This window comes from Podarcis erhardii (genome assembly GCF_964252035.2).
Source record: "Podarcis erhardii genome assembly, chromosome: 16".
NCBI classification, from domain to species: domain Eukaryota; kingdom Metazoa; phylum Chordata; class Lepidosauria; order Squamata; family Lacertidae; genus Podarcis; species Podarcis erhardii.
In genome coordinates this window covers 18609427-18630118 of record NC_138514.1, presented here as the reverse complement: position 1 = coordinate 18630118, position 20692 = coordinate 18609427, and the positions used below count along the sequence as shown (strand labels likewise).

The window sequence follows — 20692 nt, the reverse complement described above, 5'->3', positions numbered from 1 at the left end:
GCTCAAATCCTGCTTCCCACAGGCACCTGGTTCACAACTGTGAGAACAGGAGGCTGGACTAGATGTCTCCTGGCCTAATCCAGCAGGTTCTTCTGAACATAACATAGATAAGGCCAACCTAAATGAAAAAAGTGCAAGGCAGCAAGCCAGCTCTTGTAGCCATGAGGCCAGCTTGTTGACTTGCTCCTCTCCAAGAGTAAATCTCTGCTAGGGGGCTGCCAATCATTCACTTGCATCCCAAGGATTAAGAAGTCACAGTCGCTCCCCATTTCTGAAAGCATGAATCCCAGCTGTTAGCCAGATCTGTCTTCATGCCTTAAGCAAAGCACACAGGCAGAGAGAAGAAACAACGAGAAACACAGCAGTCTTTATTTTTATTCCCAAAGACAGAGGTTAATTTTGGATTCGGGGAAAGGGCTTAATTATGTTGTATCACTAGTGGCTGGAGAGAATGTAACTCTCAAAAATGCAAACCTGATGCTCCCCTTTCAGTAGAGGAGTCCATGAATAAGGAACGCACTCCCACTTCCAAAATGCTATGTGCATGTGAAATTAATTGGTTAATTGACTATAAATCATGCAGTTAGTCAAAGTTCAGTTGCAATCATCAACACTAGAAAGCAAGGCCTGTCAAACACAGTGAGACTTTGGATAGCATGATCTCCACCCCCCCCCTCCACTAGTGGGTGACAGCCTCCCTATATATCTACATCTCTGTCTGCAGAGACCTAGATAGATATTCTATATGCTGTATAAATTATGCAAATCAAACACATTTGCATGATTTCCCCCACAAACACACACACATTTTGCATGATTCAATCTGCAATATTTGCTACCTTGCGTCATTCATTCTGCCGTCCTGCTAGTCGCAGGGAGGGGCAGAGAGCTGCATAGGGCACTGAATCTCTAACCCCCTGAACCCTGGGAATCTTCCAAGATCTGCCAGGCACTGCAGATGTACACACACACATGCACTTATCCTTGCAGCCTTAAGAGCCAGGAAAAGGTAGGAACACAGCCATCAGAATTAGCAGCCATTGATAGCCTTGTCCTCCATTAATTTGTCTCATCCTCTTTTCAAGCCATCGATATTTTAAAGTGGTCTGTTGTAAAGATGGTATTCCATGTGTGCTTATTCTGCACGATCTCTTGCCACTTCATTACTCAATGCAGGGGGGGGGGAATTCACATCTGCATACCCCCTCGCTTCCTTTCTCATCACCATTTTTCAACTCTCACAGCCCAACACCTGAAGCTGTGCAGTGATGTGGCTGAAAGGTGAAGAGACACTGGAGTCCTGGCGGAAGTATCAGAGCTGGGGTGGCTCATTCACACATACCAGGTGCCACTTAACGCTGCAGTCAATACGCTCTAAACATACATGTGTGGACCAGCTTATATAGATATGTTTATGCCAGGCTGGTAGAGTCACTCATCTGGTCTAGAAAGGGTGGGAAACCTCAACCCTCAAAGCCAAGTGCCATCCTCCGAGCATCTGGGACTTTCCTTGCAACACAAACCCAAGGCCACACCCCTCACACACACACACCCTGCTTTGCACACCCCCCTTGGGTCTTAGCTGGGATGTGTCCATCAGCTCTGGCAATGCCTCTTAAATGTCTGGATGGAGGATTTGGGAGTGTGTGTCGTCTACTGTATAAAGATGAAAATTGCATTTGTGGCACTGCCCACCTTTTCCTCTGTCCCCCCCCCCCCGCCAGTAGCATGTGGCCCTCTGAAGGTTGCCTAGAACGGAACATGGCCCTTCAGCCAAAAGCAGTTTCCCGTCCCCTTGAAGTATGGCCACTCAGTGGCCTTAGCCATCTCTTCCAGGCAAGCAGGAGGGCAATTTGACAGAAGTTTCCTGTCTCCCATTTTTAGGCACAAGTGAGCAGCACGGTTTTATGTACCACAGGGCAGACAAATCTGAAAGCGAAACATAGTGGGACTATTTGCGTGGCTTTCCTCTCCTCCAGCCAGCTCTGTTGCAGGCTCAGAAAACTCAAATGCACTTGTTTAACTGTTGGGAAGAGGAAATTATGTCCCGTAGTCAATTTCTCTCTCTCTCTCTCCAGTTTATCTGCGGAGCTGTGAGCCATATTTAGCTGGGCTTGCGCGAACCTGCTGCTTCCAAGCTACAAGCAGAGAGAATTAATTGGGACAAACGGTGCGCTGGAATCCCAGCAACAAGGACCATTTCTTATCACTCTGCAACTGACTCCTCTTCCCCCACCTCCCTTCTGCTCTCATTGCAGGCCTCTGGGCTCAGATGGTGCTTGTCAACGACACGGTCTCCGGGTACATTGGGACTGACGTGAACCTGCACTGCACCTTGACCAACCCCAGCCTCGGCATGAAGATCACCCAGGTCACCTGGCAGAAGGCCACCAATGGCTCCAAGCAGAACGTGGCCATCTCCAACCCCGTCATGGGCATTTCCATCCTGCCCCCGTACAAGGACCGGATGGTCTTTCGAAACTCCTCCACCAGGGATGGGACCATCCAGCTGTCACGCCTCAAGCTGGAGGATGAAGGCGTTTACATCTGCGAGTTTGCAACATTCCCCGATGGCAATCGGGAGAATCAGCTCAACCTCACTGTGTTGGGTAAGTCGGCTTTGCTGCCTTCCAAACAACTAGTGGTCCTTCTGCCCTCCTGTCTGAGCAAACAGCGTCTCAGGTTTTACATACTGGTCCCGTAACACTAATGGCTTGAGTAGGAGCAGAGGTTTGGGAGCCAGGCTCCCTAGTGAGCTTGAGAGGGAAAGCCTAGTCTATTTTGGAGAGAACTTGGAGGTCCTGCAAAATGGAGCAGTACCATTCTCCAATTCGGAGTGAGGGTAAGAGCTATTTATCTCTCCGTCTGATGTGGCTTCATATTGTCATCCCATAGCCACATCTGATTGGTTAGGTAGTGCCGTGATTTCACCGCACTGCCTATATCATCCCTTATTGGTTGAATTGTGTATTTAGCAAGAATAAAACTCCTTTTGGATAGAGATAGATAGATAGATAGATAGATAGATAGATAGATAGATAGATAGATAGATAGATGATAGATGACAGATAGATAGATGATAGATAGATAGATAGATAGATAGATAGATAGATAGATAGATAGATAGATAGAGATAGATAGATGATAGACAAAAAGTTCTACTGAAACAGCACTTGTAGAATATAGGGAATAAATTGAGAAATTATATGAAAAAGGCTAGTTTTGCAGGACCTAGTTTGGGGACCTTTGAAAATGTTGCTTTTTTGCATGAAAACTGTTGATCTTCAAAACTTTGGCTCAGCCTTTATCATAGAAGATTCTGAGTATCATATTCTGCATTTACCCAGAGTCCTGCTTTGTTCTCAGTTTAAAGCAAAGGTGAAGACCCTTTGGCCCTCCAGTTAGACTACACCTCCCATCATCCCTGACCATTGCTATGTGGGCTTGGTGCTGATGGGAGCTGGAGTACAAAATCACCTGGGGGGGCACAGGTTGCTCATTCCTGTGCTGATGAGTTAATTTTTCCTCATCCGCACCAGCAAGCCTATGCTCAGAAGCTAAGGCATGCCCTCCTTCTTGCCTTTCCCCGAGGACCCATTCCACTGGGACAGCCCCGTGCATCAGGTCAGCTTGAAACGAAATCTCCTAACCTTGTAGTACCCACAGCAGCGAGTGAAACATGGCAAACCCCCCTGCAGCTTCCTTGAACGTTTCTCTCTCCCTCTGTTGCAAACTGCTTTCAGTCCCCTTCCACTGGAACAGCATCCTTGAACCAGCGAGAACAAACTATTAGATTCTGGACTGATGCAGGGCATGGGGGGGGGAGTGGTTCTGTGTCCAGATACCAAATGTCCTGTGGGATTCTGTTCTGTGTTCTCCTTCCTGGTGATGATTGCCTTTGTGATGATAATGACAATGCCATCAGTGTACAAAGGATGCATTTTAGAGTTGCATCCTTGGCGTAGACAGGTTGCTGTCTTGCTTATTCCACTGTATTATCTTGGATAAGGATTGGTCGTAGTGACCTGTTTCTCAAGGGTGTGGCAAAGCTTTGAAAACGATGCTCCTTTGGAAGCCTTTCCCTTTGATGTCCCAAAATGGATTTCAGAAGGAAGTTGGGAAGCATCGTCTTTGGCTTCCTTTGTGTCTGAGGTGTTTTTGGAGACGATGTGGCTCTGGATTCAAGCCCTGTCACTGAGTCTTTCTCTCTCCCCTCCTGCTTCAGTGCGTTTCCATTATCAAAGCTCCAAAGATTCCAGAAGATTCCATTATCAAAGCTCCAAGTCTTATGCAGGCATAGGCAAACTCCAGCCCTCCAGACGTTTGGGACTACAATTCCCTTCATCCCTGACCACTGGTCCTGTTAGCTAGGGATGATGGGAATTGTAGTCCCAAACATCTGGAGGGCCAGAGTTTGCCTATGCCTGGTCTTATGCATGGCGAAAGGTGCAATGGGTAGTTGTCATATTACCAATTTATTGATTAAAGGAGATAAGATATCTTTATTCTTCGCATTCATCCGTATCAGTCTCTTGGCCACCATTAGAATCCATTTTTGTTATCCTGTTGTTAACTTCCATACAATAGTCATATAGTTCAGAAGAATATTCTCTGCTGAAATTTTATCATTTTCGGTACAGCCATACTTATACAGTCCAGCACAAATCTTAGGAAAGCATAGACTTTGTTTGGCTAAATATGATAACATTTAGGATGTGTTTCTACAGAATCTGGTAGGCTATTAATATCTACAGATGTATTAGGATAATAACATCAAAAATATTCATGTAATAATGTATGGGAGTATACAGTCAAACCTCAGCTCCTGAACGCCTCCGTTTTGGAATGTTTCCAGCACACTTTCGTCACAAGATTTTCACATTGCTGCATTTGTGTCCAAACCTATAAGGGGCTAGAAACTTGCTTTTTCTTTTTCTTTTTTTCTTGAGGAACAACAGGTGAAACAATAGAAGTTGGCAAAATTATGCATGGCATGGGGAAAGTGGAGAAAGAAAGATTTTTCTCCCTGTCTCTTAACGCTAGAACTCGTGGGACATCCCACGAAACTGAGCAGTGGAAGTTTCAGGGCAGATAAAAGAAAGGACGTTTTTGTGCAGGACATGGTTAAACTATGGAACTCGAGTGAGGAGGAGGAAGGGACAGCCATCAGCTGGCTACAAGCCATGATGGATATACTCTGCCTCCATGGTCCAAGGCAGTAACACTTCTGAATAGCAGTTGGTGGAAACTGCAGAAGGTCAGAGGGCTCTTATGTTTGGGTTCTGCATGAGAGTTTCCTGCAGGCCACTGTGAAATCAGGATGCCAAACTAGATGGTCCATTGGCCTCATCCAGCAGTCTCTTCTTACATTCTTACGAAAGGTGGAATTCTGATAAATATTTACATTGCTATAGAGCACAAGGCTTGTGTTCAGTGTCCACAGAATGGTGTTTGGTGTTTGCGTTTTGCAGAAGGCCAGGGAAGCTAGTGTATTCTGATGAATCAGCGAAGCCACTTTGATTTCAAACCCCTTGTATGTCTCAGCAGGAGATTAACCCCAAGGGCTGACCAAACAGCTCACAGCATGCGCTAGTAACCTCAAAGACCCTCCCCTCTCATCTAACCTTCTCCCCTCCTGCCTTCTCCTCAGCCAAACCGACAAACCGGATGCAGGCCACCACGAGCCTGCTCATTGCCAAGGCCGGCATGATGGAGAAGATTGTGGTCGCCACCTGCACCTCCTCCAACGGGAAGCCCCCCAGCACCGTGTCCTGGGAAACCAAGCTGAAAGGGGTGGCGGAATACCAAGAGATCCGCAACCCCAATGGCACCTTCACCGTGGTCAGCCAGTACCGCCTCTTGCCCAGCCGGGAGGCACATCGGCAGCAACTGACATGCGTGGTCAACTACCAGCTGGACCGCTTCACTGACAGCATGACCCTCAACGTGCTGTGTAAGTGAGAGAGGCAGGGAGGCCGGCCTGGGCGAGAGGTTCCTGCATTGACGAGGGTTGGACTAGATGACTCTCGCGGTCCCTTCCAGCTCTATAAATCTGAGATGCTGTTGTTTGTTCTCCAACAGCGGAGCTGGTGTCTTGAAGAGGCTTGTGGCCCCTGAGACTTTTGACTTTCCCTGGGCATAACAGGGGTGGATTTGGGTGTGGGGGAGCAGCTGTAGGGCATTTTCTTTTTAAAAGTCAGGGTTCCCCTGTGAGAAGGTGTAACAGCACCCCTGAACATGTGGAGGGGGCTTTTCTCCCACCCCACCCACCCCGGGTTACCATCTATAATGGAAAGAAAAGTCCAAATCTTATTTGTTTGTTGTATTCATGGCCAACCATTTCTCTCAAGGAGTTCACGGTGGTGTTCATGGTTCTCCCCCTCTTTCATTTAATCCCTACAACAACCCTGTGGGGTAGGCTAGGCTGAGAGGCAGTGACTGGCCCTAGGTCAGGGCCAAGGGGGGGATTTGAACCCTCGTTTCCCAAATCCTAGCCCAACACCTTAACCACTGCACCACACTAGATCTGCAGCATGCCCCAGAGCTATGAGACAAAGGTGAGCCAGAGTGAATATTAATGGCCTTTTGTTCCCCTCCCTCGTCCACATCTTTGTACCTCTCTTTTCATCCCTCTCTCCTTTCTTCTCTTCCGCTTTCCCTTCCTCTCCTCTCCTCTCTCACCTGCCTGCCCTTCACAACTCCCTCCCATTCTGCTGTCATTCCTGTTCCTCTCCTCACAGACGAGCCCGAAGTGAGGATTGATGGCTTTGATGGCAACTGGTACCTCAACCGGAAAGATGTGAAGCTGACGTGTATCTCTGATGCCAACCCTCCTGCCACCTCATACCAGTGGAAGCTGTAAGTAGCCACCTACAGGGTCCCTTTTGACTTGACTTCCCTCCAACTCCGAATGCAGAGCGATCCTCGATTGTGCAGGAGGGAGACTTCTTTCTGCTGAGAGCATCGCACCTTCGCACCCAAATCCTACGGAACTGGTGGGATGGTCAGTGTGGAACTAGGCAGTACCACTCCAGGTTTTGCAGATTATGAGAATGTGTTTTGTGTGTGACGCAACTGAGTTACCTCCTATACTGGCCAAATGCCTGGCATGTAGAAAGCTGTCATATCAAGAAAGAAGCAGATTAGCATAGCCTTCTCCCTGAAGTGCTGCTTTATTTTGTGTAAGCATTTTTTTGTATTCATTCATTTATATTCCTTCATATGAGTCCCTATTCCGACAATACCCCCATGAGTGCCTTGCCCATAGAAAGCTAGCATATCAAGGAGGTGGCAGTCTAGCTTAGCCTTCTCCATGATGTGCTGCTTTACTGCTTGCAAGCATTTCATTTCATTTCATTTCATTCATTCATTTATATCCCATCATGTCAGTCCCCATGTCCAGTCTGAATTAAAGCAGCCCAAACACTTCAGAGAAATCCAGGCTTGGCTGTAACGGACCATGATGATTTGACCTGTGCTAAGTCACCTCTTCCAAAATAACAACAAAAATGACATTAAACCCTTGTGGCCACAGGAAAACCCACCCAAACACACCAGATTTCAAAGCAGCAACTGCATATATACCATATGAGTGGACAGAAAGTAGATCAGGACCTACCATTCAACCACTGGATTATTTGTTGCAGATTGACACACATTTCTGACTCAAAATCACTTAACAGTAGCAATGAGAGACAACAGCACACACACACACCCAAAAAAGATTGTGAGAATCTCTGTTTCAGTAGCTCTGATGCAGATGTGTGCTTGCAGAGGCAAGTCACCCCAGCTCATGGGATGAAGTCAGTCACTGCGTCTGCTCTCAGACGCTGTTATCTGTTATGCAGCTGGGTTTGGTTGGTGTCCCCCAAAGTTCTAGTAATATGGTACATCCCACAAGCCTGTCCATGTGACATCCTCAGGTCCCCTTGCTCCCCCCCCCCCCGGCACTCTCCTCTTTATATAATGCTCCTTCATCTTTGTTCTGTAATGAGGGCTCTGCTGAGGAGGTCAGTTTCCACCTAGATGAGCATCCCTGACTGGGCATATGTGGAGAGGAAAAGGCTGCTGTGTGTGTGTGTGTGTGTGTGTGTGTGTGTGTGTGTGTGTGTGTTACAGGCAAGGCAGATTTGATCAGCAGCCGGGTGATTCACAAGCCTGATCACCTGGGATGACCCGGATGGAGCCAGGCAGGCGAGTAGATGGCCTAGTTCTCACAAACAGCAGAGGAGGAGGTAATCCTGTGTCTGGACTGTACAGATTCTAGCTGCAGCTTGCAGGACTCAATGCTCCTCCATTAAAAAAAAAAGCAAAAATCCACCATATATAAAAAGCTATCATGCCAAAGGAGAAGAGCTACAGCATAGCCTTCTCCCTGATATACCAAATTTCTATGTGCAGGGGTTGTTGTTTTGCTTGTTTGCTTCTTGTTTAAATGCAGTCATATGACCTCCCACGTGCAGTCGGAAGTGGGTACAGTCTAGGGCTGGGTCAGAAGGCAGATCAAGATCAACTGGTAGTAGAGATCTACTGACTTGCAGTAGATTAGCAAGGATTTCCTGACCCACTGTTTTCCAGTTGACTAAAAACTATTTCCACCACCCTCAGTGAGGCAGCTGAAAACAACAGTCAGAGGAAAACCAGGAGTGGATTTTTTGGCTTGGAAGGACTAGTGCTGATCATGCATTTCTGGATTGTGCATCTGCACCAGAGACAGCTCACAGCCTGTGTCCACCTGCTTGAGCCATTGTTTTACACTTAACTCCAATTGGTGGACCTTGGGGGTTCTAGTAAAAAAAATAGCCTGCTCACCCCTAATAGCCTAGGCATAGGTTGGCCATCTTCTGTTGCATAGAAACTCTCTTACAGCTCAGGTTGACATTCAGCTGCCGTTTCCCTCTTGGCCCCTACCACAAATTTATTTACATTATTTTTTAGTTATTTCATAAGATTTATATACCACTTGATTGTAGGGGAAAAACTCAAAGTGGTTTACAAAAAAGATAAAACAATAAAATCGTTGCTGAAAAAATTTACAACCATAATTTAAAACATGCAAAAAGTTAAAACCATAATAGAATAGACTCAATACCCAAGGGGTATTTGAAGGGGGAAAGACAGTGACCACCAACAAATGGGGTTCTCCTCCCCAAAGGAAAACTCCTCCACTCCCCCAAAAAAGCTAGACTGCCCTCTGCAGCCTGTGTTATTGTTGTCATTTTGAGGGGGTGAGTTTTGGCCCAGACTTGCAAATACTTTCCACCTGTGTGTTAAGTACAGCTGTGCTGGAGTGCAGAAGAAGCTGCTTTCTACTCACCAACCCAATTGGCATGTGTTTCTCTTTGCTCAGGAAAAGGATCATCAGCATTTATCCCTGTGTTCATCCTGGTCTTATGGACTCCCTTAAAAAGCATTTTTGATCGACAGAGCCTATAGGAACCACTGCCTTGACTAATAAGCAGTGCTGTTAGTTCTTCCCCTTCCAGGTTCCATTGTTTCAGTGGAATGGATTCATCCTCTTTCTGAGTTCCAGTTTTTTCACTGAATAAAATAAAAGATCAAGGCATGGACCAAAGCCACTGGGAAGAGAGAATGATCAATGCAGATAGAATGAGAGAGAGAGAGAGAGAGAGAGAGAGAGAGAGAGAGAGAGAGGGAGAGGGAGAGGGAGAGAGAGAGAAATTGCTAAAATGAGACACAGAAAATCCTGATAGTATGAGCTTTTATTCACCCAAGCTTTGCCAGTGGCGATATAGGCCTAACAATGGTGATTCTGGAATAAAAAGCTTGACTATCTAGTGTTCATCTCCCTGATCAAATCTCTCTGGCAGGGATGGGGGTACCTTATTCATCCTGAGGGCCACAGTCCTTTCTGGGAAACCTTCCAAGGGCCATATGCCAGTGATGGGTAAAGCCAGAGGTAAAAGTGGGTGGGCAAAGAATGTAATTTTTACCTTTGTACACCCTACTGGCTTCTACACACATTCCCACACACCTCTCACTCTTGCAGCCAGACAAAACAAGAGGCATTCTCAGACACCCCCCCCCCAAGGACGCATTCCAGCCAGGCAGAAACTCTTAAAAGAGTTGAACTTGAAAGAGCTGAACCAGTGTTTTCTGCCACTGACAGGTCCACTCCCCAGATCAAAATGCTTCATTTCTTTTTTGAAATAATTTTTATTTGATTTATACAAATTCATTCACACAAAGAGTATTATCACAAATATTAAACTTTACCCAAGATTCTTCTGTATCTCAAGATTCCCTCCCCTCCGTGGGTTCTTTAACTAATGTTTTAAACTGGATATTGTCAGTCTATCTAGTTTGTCATCCTCCATAGCAGGCTTCCTCAAACTTGGCCCTCCAGATGTTTTTGGCCTACAACTCCCATGATCCCTAGCTAGCAGGACCAGTGGTCAGAGATGATGGGAATTGTAGTCTCAAAACATCCGGAGGGCTGAGTTTGAGGAAGCCTGCTCCATAGTATCCAAAATCTATGCATCATTGCAAGAGTCACGTAAAGCTTGCCAAAGAGTTCAAATGTTTACAGTGGTCTTTCAAGCACATTATATATTTATCCCATTCTTTGTTGAAGTTTTGATCCTCCTGATTTCTAATTTCCCCAGTTAAACTTGCCATCTCTGCATGGTCCAATAATTTTATCTGCCAGTCCACCCTAGTAGGTATCTTGTCGTCTTTCCATCTCTGGGCAAGAAGCATCCTTCCAAAATGCTTCATTTCTACCTTAGCTGAAAGAGAAGAAAGTGGAAGAAGGTATTTGAGATGTGCATTTTACGGAGCCGGCAGAATCTGTTCTCATTTAGGCTCCAGGCCAAATTGCACCATGGTGCCAACTGAGCTACAGAGTCAGGCCACACTTAATCTTCTAGTTGTTTCCCTGTCCTCAGCTCCTCATTTTGAACTAGGAGTTTTGTGTCGCTGAGAAAGATGTGTGTCCATTGTTACAAATGTCCCTTTGAGTTAACTGGGTGTAATGTTAAATGGGTATCAAACCTCAGCTTTCTGCTCAGTGTGGAAATATTTTGAGTCTCCCAATTTTTTTTGTGTGTGGTGGTAAGTTGGGAGATATCAGGAATCTCCACCATTCAGAGTTTTCAGCCCTAGTACTCAAGCTGTGTGGAATGAAGTGTGCTAAGCATGCAGAAGGGCAATTCCTGGGTCCCTTGTTAATTTTGCTTGAAGGATCGAGTTCCCATTCAGCCGGCAAACTTGTTTTCAGTGTTGGGTGCTGCCTTGCCAAGAGGCTTTCTTATTAGAAGTGTGGAACGAGAGTTATGTGGTACCTCTAACTGTGCCAGCTCTGCAGATCGAAATGGTCACGTGGGCCAATATGAGGGTAAGGCAATCTCACAAGCAAACCACCCCCCAAGATGTTAAGGGCATTATGCACCAAGAGTAACACCTTAAATTTGCCCCAGTGGTAAAATGGCAATCGGTGTAGACCCCTGAGCAAAGCTGTTATAAATGCAGATAGGGTCTTGTTTTCTGTGCTAACTGCAATTCCCCAGTCAAGCACAGGGGAAGTCCCAAACAAAGCGCATGGCAGTAGTCAAAGCTTGAAGTAGCCAATGCACGAACTATTGTAAGATAGTTCTGAATGTTAAGTGATGGAGGAGAGGTGGCTGCAGTGCAGGAAGAGAAGTGAGAGAAAGAGAGATTAAACGTATGAGAGCTGGGGGCAGGGAGGGTGAAGGACTGTGGGACAAGCTTAGAAAGCGGGGAAAATATAGGTGTGATGGGAAACGGGGAGGGTTGAATGTCCCACAAGTGTGAATAGCTGTGAGGCATCTTCAAGGGGTGAACCTGAGAACATTCTGCTCATGGAAGGTGGTGCATTGCTTGGCTACAAATTCATTTATAAGCCAGCATGCATACTATCCCAATATGGAGATGTTAAAACTGGCAGCCAAATGGTAGAAAGTATAAGTCATGGGGGTAGGGGAAAGGTTTTGTGGCCAAAATAGGGGTGGGGTGGGCTAACTCCCTCTTTTCTCATTTGTCTGGTGCACAGTAATAATAATCAAATCTTTACCAAAGTGTTCCTTTTTTCTTTCAGGGTCCCATTGCCTAACGTAGGTAGGAATAGGTGAGCAGGCCATCACATTTCCTATGGACTAGTAACTTGTGGGCTTCTTTGCATGACTGATGCAGGGCATCTTCTGCCCTTTAGCCATTCAGAATTTGACTCTGATCTTCCCTTTCGCTCTGCACAGAAGTGTGCCCTCATCTTTCAAGAGTTGCACAACACACTTGATGGATAAGGCTGTCATGGCTTGGCTTGGGTTATAAACGCCTCTGTCATCTCTGGGTCTTTAACTATATAGAGCTTTGCTTTTATGCATGCTAACGTAGTCATAGACAAAATTCTAACCTTTCCTGTTTATATACTACTTGCGGATTGCTGTTAGTGCTTCAGAGGGGAAGGCAAGGATAGAAGAATTTCCTGTACTGTCAATAGGAATTTGCATTCTACTAAATTGCTCCATTGGTCCAAGGTTGCCTACTCTGACTGGCAGTGGTTCTTTCAGGTCTTGGGCAGAGAGAGGTGTTTGCCACCATCAACTACCTGGGATTTTTCTGGGGCTGAACCTGGGTCCTTGTACACGCAAAACATGCACTCTGCCGCTGAGCTTTTGGGTGATCCAATTACTTTAGCTAAAGTAATTGCTTTACCTTGTACCGGTAATTAAAAATGAGCAAGCTGCATTATTCTTTCCCTGCATGTTTACATGCAGTTATGGTTATGTTTGTTTGCTCCATGACTTTCCAAAACAGTTTGGGATTAATTCATCAATGAGTTGCCGGCCTTTGATTCCAGGATAACAACAACAACAACATTTCAGTCACCTTCCACAAACGTCTCTCAAACCACGTGCAATAAAAACAATTAAAAATAGACATAGAAAGCAACAGCAGATAAATTTTAAAACAATACAAAATGGACACCCGTGGCAAAGACCCATTCACCCAGCTGAGAAAACCCATCAGAACAAAAATGCCTTCAGTTGTTTCTGGAAAATGCAGAGAGTGGCCGCCTGTCGTATGTCGACAGGGATACTGTTCTACAGAACAGGGGCAAGGGAACTAAAAGCCTTGCTCTGAGTTGCCATGTTTTATTGTTTGATAGGTTGGGGAAAACCCATCAGGGTAGAGATAAGACTGATTTTGCTAGCATGGAAGTCAGGCAAATTGAAAATATTGCTACAGGGTTAAGAAATTGCCACCAGTTGCCAAATTCAGCATCTCAGTTTTTTTGTGGTTTGTTTTTTTTAATAAATCCAAGTTTCCAGCCCCTGGAAACTTTGGAGGTAGATCTAAAAGAGTGTAGCCAGTATTTCCAGCTGACGGGACAAGGCATCAGTTTCCAACTGGTAGGGCTTTAGCACCAACTTAGCTCTTTCCCGGTCTAGCAAAAGCAGAATAAATTATGCAATGACCACAGTTATAATCTGCATAAGTTATTGATGTTGCATACTTCGCAGAATTCAAGCTATTGCCCTGAGATCCCACCCCCACCCCTTCACACACACCACCCAGCTCTCTTCTGAGATGTCCATGGCTTGGGAAAAGGCGTCGGGTGGAGTATTTAGTGACACAGCATCTTTTTTTAACACAAAGAATGTCCTGGATTTGATCCCCAGCACCTCCAGTTAAATGAATAAATCATCACAATAATTTTCTTAAAACCATTGCAAAAGTACAAAGAAGAAAAAAGACAGGCAGATGGTAAGCCTGTCCGATAAAATGATCCACAGTGCCTTGACATAAATTGTCTCCCGATGCAAAGCTTCAGTTAACAGGATTGTAGGTGGCCAAACTGGGAAAGACCTCTCTCTCGCACTCTCTCTCTCTCTCTCTCTCTCTCTCTCTCTCTCTCTCTTTCAGCACAGGAAATCTTATTGAGAGTCAGAACATTGTCTGATGGGCGGGATATTATTATTATTATTATTATTATTATTATTATTATTATTATTATTATCATCATCATCATCATCATCATCATCATCATCATCATTATTAGTCCATCTAAGTCAGTGTTGTCTCCAGGGTTCCAGGTTCTGCAGATCTTACCCCATGCCCCTATTGCACCCAAAATCAAAACCCTGTTTGAAGATGAGGAGGGAGGGGTGCAGGTACAATTGTAAATTCATATTTCATTTTTATCCCACCCTTCAAGGAACTCATGGTGATGTAGATAGTTCCCTCTCACCAAGTTTATCCTCACAACAACCCTGGTAGGTAGGCTAGGCCAAGAAAGGATGGCTAGGCCAAGGTCACTCTCTGAGCTTTGTGACTCAAATCCTGCAGCTACTTGGTTGTCGTTCCACTGCACTGACCACAACCTGCTGCCATTACATCTAAGCCCTTTTCAGGTATTATCCCACACACACACACACATGTGAGGGGCAGTCAGTGAACACGAACCCACTCACTCCATGTAGTGGGCCTTATTGTATAAGGGCAGTTTTACATACCCTAAAGCAGAGAAGATGTTGGATTTGGAAGGTAGTAGGCAATGAAGGTTTTGGCAAGAAAATTGGGTTGTAGAACAGATGGACTTGAACCTCGACTAGGTGGGCTCAAACAGATGGGCTTGGATAGTCCTATAACAGCTCCAGGGAATTAGCCAGGATTCACTGGCTACAGGAAAGAACTTTCTCCCTAACCGTTTGGCTTTCCTTTTGCGACAGACTGAATGGATCGCTTCCCGACAACGTGGAGGTTCAGAACAGCACGTTGTTCTTCAAGGGGCCCGTCACCTACAGCCTGGCAGGGACGTACGTCTGCGAGGCCACCAACACCATCGGGACACGGTCTGGCCAGGTGGAAGTTAACGTGACAGGTAGGAACCCCTTGCCGGAAAGGCAGCCTCCGTTTGCTCAAAGCGCCAGCGTTGTGGGAGGGAAGTGTAAGCAAGTCGCACAGCGTTATTTTCCCCCTGCCTCGCTGTCGCTTGACAGATCTCCCACCTCCCACCCTTTCCTCTCAGGGCAGAACCAAGCTGGCGGGGGATCCCCGATGCTTCTTTCGCCATGCTCAAAGAAGTGCGTCCCAAAGGAAAGCTGTCTTGCTGGAATCACTTGTTTCATCTCCTCTCTTTGCGCTTCCCCCTCCTTTTGTTCGCTGGTACTTTGTTCCCCCTTGTTTTCCTTTCTACGTCTGGTTCAAACAAAGCACAAGAGCATCAGAGCTGTGCTCTAAAGTGAAAGAGGCACAAAAGGAGATGTCACAAAGGGCTGGCAAAAAAAGAAATGTATCCCACTGAGGTTGCACTTATTTGCAAAGGACTAAGGAACAGAGGGCATCCGCTATAGAAATTCTCTTGTTTGGTCTCGGTAGGTTTGTTTTGGGGTTATTGGCGTGTGTGTGGATTTTTTTCATTTTATTTTCAAGTTCTGAGCAAATTGTCTGTCCATGTCCCTACCCAGCCTATTTTCTACTTTGTGATTTGTCTGCACCTTTTTAAAGGAGTATTGCTCAAATGAGGTCCATGATGAGAAATCATAGAGATGAACCACTCCTCTAAGCTTCAGAAGGAAGTGGTGAGACTGGCAGGTGAGGCATTGAGGAAGTGATGTCATACAACAACGTGAGAAGTTATGAGGAGAGGGAGGAATGCTGCAGAATAAGGGAAGATGTTGGGTTGACCCAGAGGAAATGATATCTGTTCTTGTTGGTACTGCAAGGAGAGGAAATGACATCACACAGGAATAATCAACCAATGGCAGTATCTGCACCATAAAGGAATAGCTGGGTGATTGGAGAGTAAAGAAACACCATCCATTTCCAATGTCCTTCTGTTTGGTGGGAGAACAGGCTTTCAAAGGGTGAACAGAACAGTGTGGTTTCCCATCTCCAAGAAACCCCAAAGATTATCCAGATTCCAGGCTTTCCTTTTGCTTCCCAAGCAGTCTGTCCTATGGCTCATAATGATAAGCTATTATTATTATTATTATCATCATCATCATTATAAAATACTATATTGTAAGACACATAGAGATATTTTTTTGTTGGTTTTGAAGCCTCTAGCCTTGATTGGCCCTGATGTCACAGAGCAGGAAGAAGGCTACCAGGTTGTAGTTGGTTGAGCTTCCGAAATGGGCAGGCCAAGCCTATAGACAGGGCTTTTTTCAGCTGGGACTCGCTGAAACTCACTTCCAGCAACTCTCAGGTGGGTGCCATTGCTATTATAAGAGAACAAGGGAGGCATTCATGGTGAGCTCCGGCATCTCTTTTGCTAGAAAAATAGCACTGCCTATCAAACAGAAGAATTAGAGGCTTAGGAAAGGAAGGCCAGCCTGAGATGTTGAAGTCAGCCAAGAGTTGCAAGAGGGAGTTGTCCAAAACAAGTGAGAGAAAAAGGGGAGGGGGTAAGAAAGAAAACCTGAGGGGACAAGGAACAGAGAGGAGAAAGTAGTGCACAGCCAGGTGTTTGAAAGATGAGGAAGGCTGGGCTTCACCTCTTGTTTTGAAATAACCATGGGCAGTTTGCAGCAACAGGTCACTGAGCAGATAGGTCTCTGGTTTCCAATGGTCTTTGAGTCTTATCAATGCCCGGGTGCTCAGCAATAAGGGCAAATACAAATTCTTCCAAGAAGAATCTTCCCATTTGACATCCATCCAAGATAAGTATGATTGTTTTGTAGAGGCTACACGGGGGAACTCTCTGCTGATGGGCCCATGGGGCTTCTGTGAGATGGGGAATGTGGTTGGTGAGGAGAGAGAAGGCTGCTTTATTCCCCAGCAGAAATGACACAGAGCTTGCTTGACAACATACCCAAAACTTCTGGGGCTGGTGGCATGGGTGTAGCCAAGATTTTTGTTAGCAAATCAGGAAGAAGATGTTTCCTGGGGTTAGGGGAAAATTTAAGGTGGACTAGGCATCTGGGGTCAGCTCTGACAAATCCTTCCATGTAACATAAGCCAGGTTTTGGAGTCTCTCTCTGTTGCTTTTTTTAAAGTTTAGACTAGCCTTAACCAACCTAGTGGCCTCCACATCTCCTTAGACTACAGCTTCCATCATCCCTGGCCAATTGGGCATTCTGGTTGAGGCTGATGGGAGTTGTAGTCCAAAGCTTCAGGTTTTGTTTTGCTTTTCAAAGACAAGGGAGACTGTGATACAGGTTTGCAAAACGCTGAATGAATTTGCTGGGGATGGGGAGAATTATTATGCATCTATCATAACACTAGGCTATTGAGGTTGGCCAAGGAAGCAGATGGACAGTGGGCATTCTGTGTGGCGTAGGAAGTGAAAGCGCCAGGCTAGAACCTGCGAGGCATCGGTTCAGAAACCCACTCAGCCATGAAGCTCACTGGAGCCTTTATTCTAAATTCAAAATGCTGGTTCAGAACTGAGCCAGTGTGTTATTTATTATTTGCTTTCTTATATTCATATCCCCCTTTTTTTTCCTCCATGAAGCTCAAGGTGGCATATGTGACTTACCCTCCCAGCTTTCTCCTCACAACAACCCTGTGAGGTAGGTTAACTGGATCACCTATTGAGCTTCGTGGCTGAGCAGGACCACGAAATCTGACCTCCTGGGGTCCAGTTCAACACTCCAGCCACTACTCCATGTGGTCTTCTCCAGTGGTTTGAGTGTTACAATAGGACCTGAGAGCCTCAGGTTCAAGTCCCCAAATGACCATGAACTTGCTGGGTGACCTTGGGCCAATCTCATGCTCTCACCCTGACCTACCTCACAGGACTGTTGGTAGGATGAAAGTTAATGGGTGGGAGAACCATATTCACTGCCTTGAGCTTTTGGAGGAAATCTGCAACATTGGTGTAATAATTAACTCTAAGGACAGGACAAATGAAGTGTTTCATGCCCTGTTTCAGCTACATGTTCTAGATGTGCAGTGGACTTCATGGGTAGCATCTCAAAGTGGTAAGGTGGACTATACCATTTTTCAGACTTCAGGGGTACCATTCCTGAATGTTCCCTCCCATTAAAAAAAATGCCTGCAAATAAACAAGAAATCTAACAAGTCGTGGAAGTTCCTCGCTCAGCCTTCTCCCTGCGTTACTAATTTTCAAGCTGCAAATTTTGTTGTTTTGTTTTTTAACGTTGGGGAGAACTCATAAATGTGCCCTCCCCACCCCTGTCCGCAGTCAGAATGAGCACAGTCCCTTCAGGACTCTTCCACCTCATCCGTCTCCCCTCTCAGAGCAAGCCACAGATGGTTTCTAAAGAGGATTAGACAAAGTTATGGCGGATTGGTCTATCGGTGGGGAAATCTAGCGTTACCCAGGTGGACTGCTTGGCCTTTTCCAGCAGCATGTCCCTACACTTAATTGGTTTAATTGGTAGACTAATTGGCGACAGCGGATTTTTAATCCGCGGGTTGGAAGTTAAGGAGACCTCCTTACTTATTTTTATTTATTTTCCCCCGCAAAAAGGGTTGTTTTCATTCCGATGCCGGCGCAGACGGCACAAAAGTGCAGCAACTGCATACAGCAACAAATAGCAGAAACAGTTTTTGTTGTTCTTCAGTTTCAGACCTTTTAAGCGCTCCTTTCAATGGCGGGGCTTTCGCCTGTATGCAAATCCGCTGCGCGGTTTAATCGGTTGGTTAATGGATGCATCAGTTGAAAAGGCGGGTGATTAATCAATTAACGGCTCTCTTAAGCACGTTGACAGTCTTAATCGGAATAATTGTCGGTAAGGAATTGAGCAAAATGAAATGAAACAAAACGAGTAATAAGCAAAATGCCCCCCTCCCTCAGTATGGATTTTGATGCCCTGAACAGGGAGGTGGCGGGCAGGCGGGCGGGGAGAGTCCAGGTGGCAAGTAAGGCGGCTGGTCAGGAGCTCCTGCCAGGAGATACCACGTTTGCCGGGATTAGCAGCTGTCTCATTAGAACAGGATACATAAAGCAAAATCCTTGTTAATCATTCATGGCCTCGGAATATGTTTATCCGGCTCTCCCCAAGGGCCGATTAGGCTAGCGATGGAGCAGACTCAGTCAGCCTCTCTGAGGCTATTACAGGTAGATTTGTTTGGGGCTTGTGGGCAATTTAGGCATCATTGGCAGAAAACTCTTTTCTCCCCCAAGAACAGCTTGCCACACATTCAGCTCGAACCACCAAGCAGCCAGACAGTCCCCAGGGGCAGAGGTGACCCTCACAGGGTGATCTGATATCGCCATGGCTGTTCATGGCTCATGCAGTCATTATTTGCTTTTGTTCTGCTCTGATCAAAGAGGTTACGTAGGTTTTGGGAGGGCTCCAAAACCTGCGTAACCTGTTCTGCTCAGAAATTATGAAAAAGGCAGGCGGTAGAATTAATGTGCATAAGGAATAATGCAATGCCTATCACTTTGTTCCTTTACTTCCTCAGATATTCAGCCTTCCCAAATGCGCATACCGTATTTTTTGCTCTATAAGACTCACTTTTTCCCTCCTAAAAAGTAAGGGAAAACGTGTGTTTGTCTTATGGAGCAAATTCTTGTTTTCCTCCTCCAAAAACTAGGTGCATCTTCTGGTCTGGTGCGTCTTATAGAGCGAAAAATACAGTATTTGGGACAGTTGTCTGCCAAACTGATTTATTTATTTTCTTGCAAGGGATCTGAATCGTTCTCGTATCACACGCCATCATCAACATTCTGCTTTTCTATCAAAAAGTTCCCAGAGTGGGTTCTACAAGAGAAGGAAAATAGGAATTTCATAGAGAATAAACACTTAGGATTGGCTATGGAAGGTAGCAACTGAAACCATGTTTTGCAGAACTGCATGCAACCCTTAACCCGGAGGGGGGAATTGAGTGGGGCACAAGTGCTGCTCTGAATGGGGCAGACAGTCCCACCGCAAAGGCCTGTAGAAAGCTCCCCAAGTCTCCATTTACTGCTGGCCCTCCTGAAATAGGATATTCCTGGGGTGGTTTGTAGGTAGATTTGAATTTGTGGGACCCCGAGCCTCCTTGTTCCACTAAGGGGCCCTAAGATTGGGCCAAGCTGGAGCTAGCTTCATTCATTCCCCCACCACCATTCCTAATTGGTTTCAAGGAGGGGATTTAGCTGGGTTGTTCTCAAGAAATCCTTGCCCACCCTAGTTCCCCCCAGGCTCTTTGAACTACCATCAGCCCCAGCCAACACAGCCATGCCCCCCCTCAGCCCCAGACACATACATCTGGGCTGGGCAGAGGCTGATGAGAGTCATAACCTCCAACATCCAATAGCTGGTGAAGGTTACTGTAAACTGTCTATTGCAGATGTGATCCACAGTGGCACATAGCATGCACAATTGACTCGATGTTGCAAAGCCTTGCACATCAAGCCTCCGTGCTTTTTATTAACTCCGATCTGGCCATAATGTTCTGAAACCTGCTGCCTCTTTGGCAGCGTCGACAAATGTGTGTTTTTTTGAATCAAGAGCTAGAAGACATGGATCATCATGTTATTTATTACTTGGTTATTTCTTGAATTCCAAAGGAGCCCAGGGTAACAAACGTATCTGCAATAAAACACAAATAAAGGGAAAAGGAAGAAATATGTTTAAGACATTTTAAAACATCTAAAAAGGCTAAAACGCAATAAATCATGTGTCTGGATAGGACTGCTGAAACAGAAAAGTATTCAGTAAGTGTCAGAATTTCATTACTACTATTATTATTAATTTCCTATAGCGCCTTCATCTGATGATCATAGGGTAGTTTACAATGATGGTGGCTG

At 45.7% G+C, this 20692-nt stretch overlaps 1 protein-coding gene across 6 annotated transcripts in view; it reads left to right on the top strand.

The window, feature by feature from the left end:
* The window catches only part of NECTIN1 (nectin cell adhesion molecule 1), a 196113-nt gene that overhangs the window by 100684 nt on the left and 74737 nt on the right, over positions 1–20692 (top strand). For 5 of the 6 annotated variants that reach the window (XM_081843134.1, XM_081843135.1, XM_081843138.1 and 2 more), the window contains exons 2-6: positions 2259–2609; positions 5651–5953; positions 6741–6858; positions 12077–12106; positions 14712–14863. In XM_081843134.1, coding sequence (XP_081699260.1) covers positions 2259–2609; positions 5651–5953; positions 6741–6858; positions 12077–12106; positions 14712–14863 — 954 coding nt within the window. The remainder of the gene's footprint in view (positions 1–2258; positions 2610–5650; positions 5954–6740; positions 6859–12076; positions 12107–14711; positions 14864–20692) is intronic. The other variant, XM_081843137.1, reaches the window with a different exon arrangement.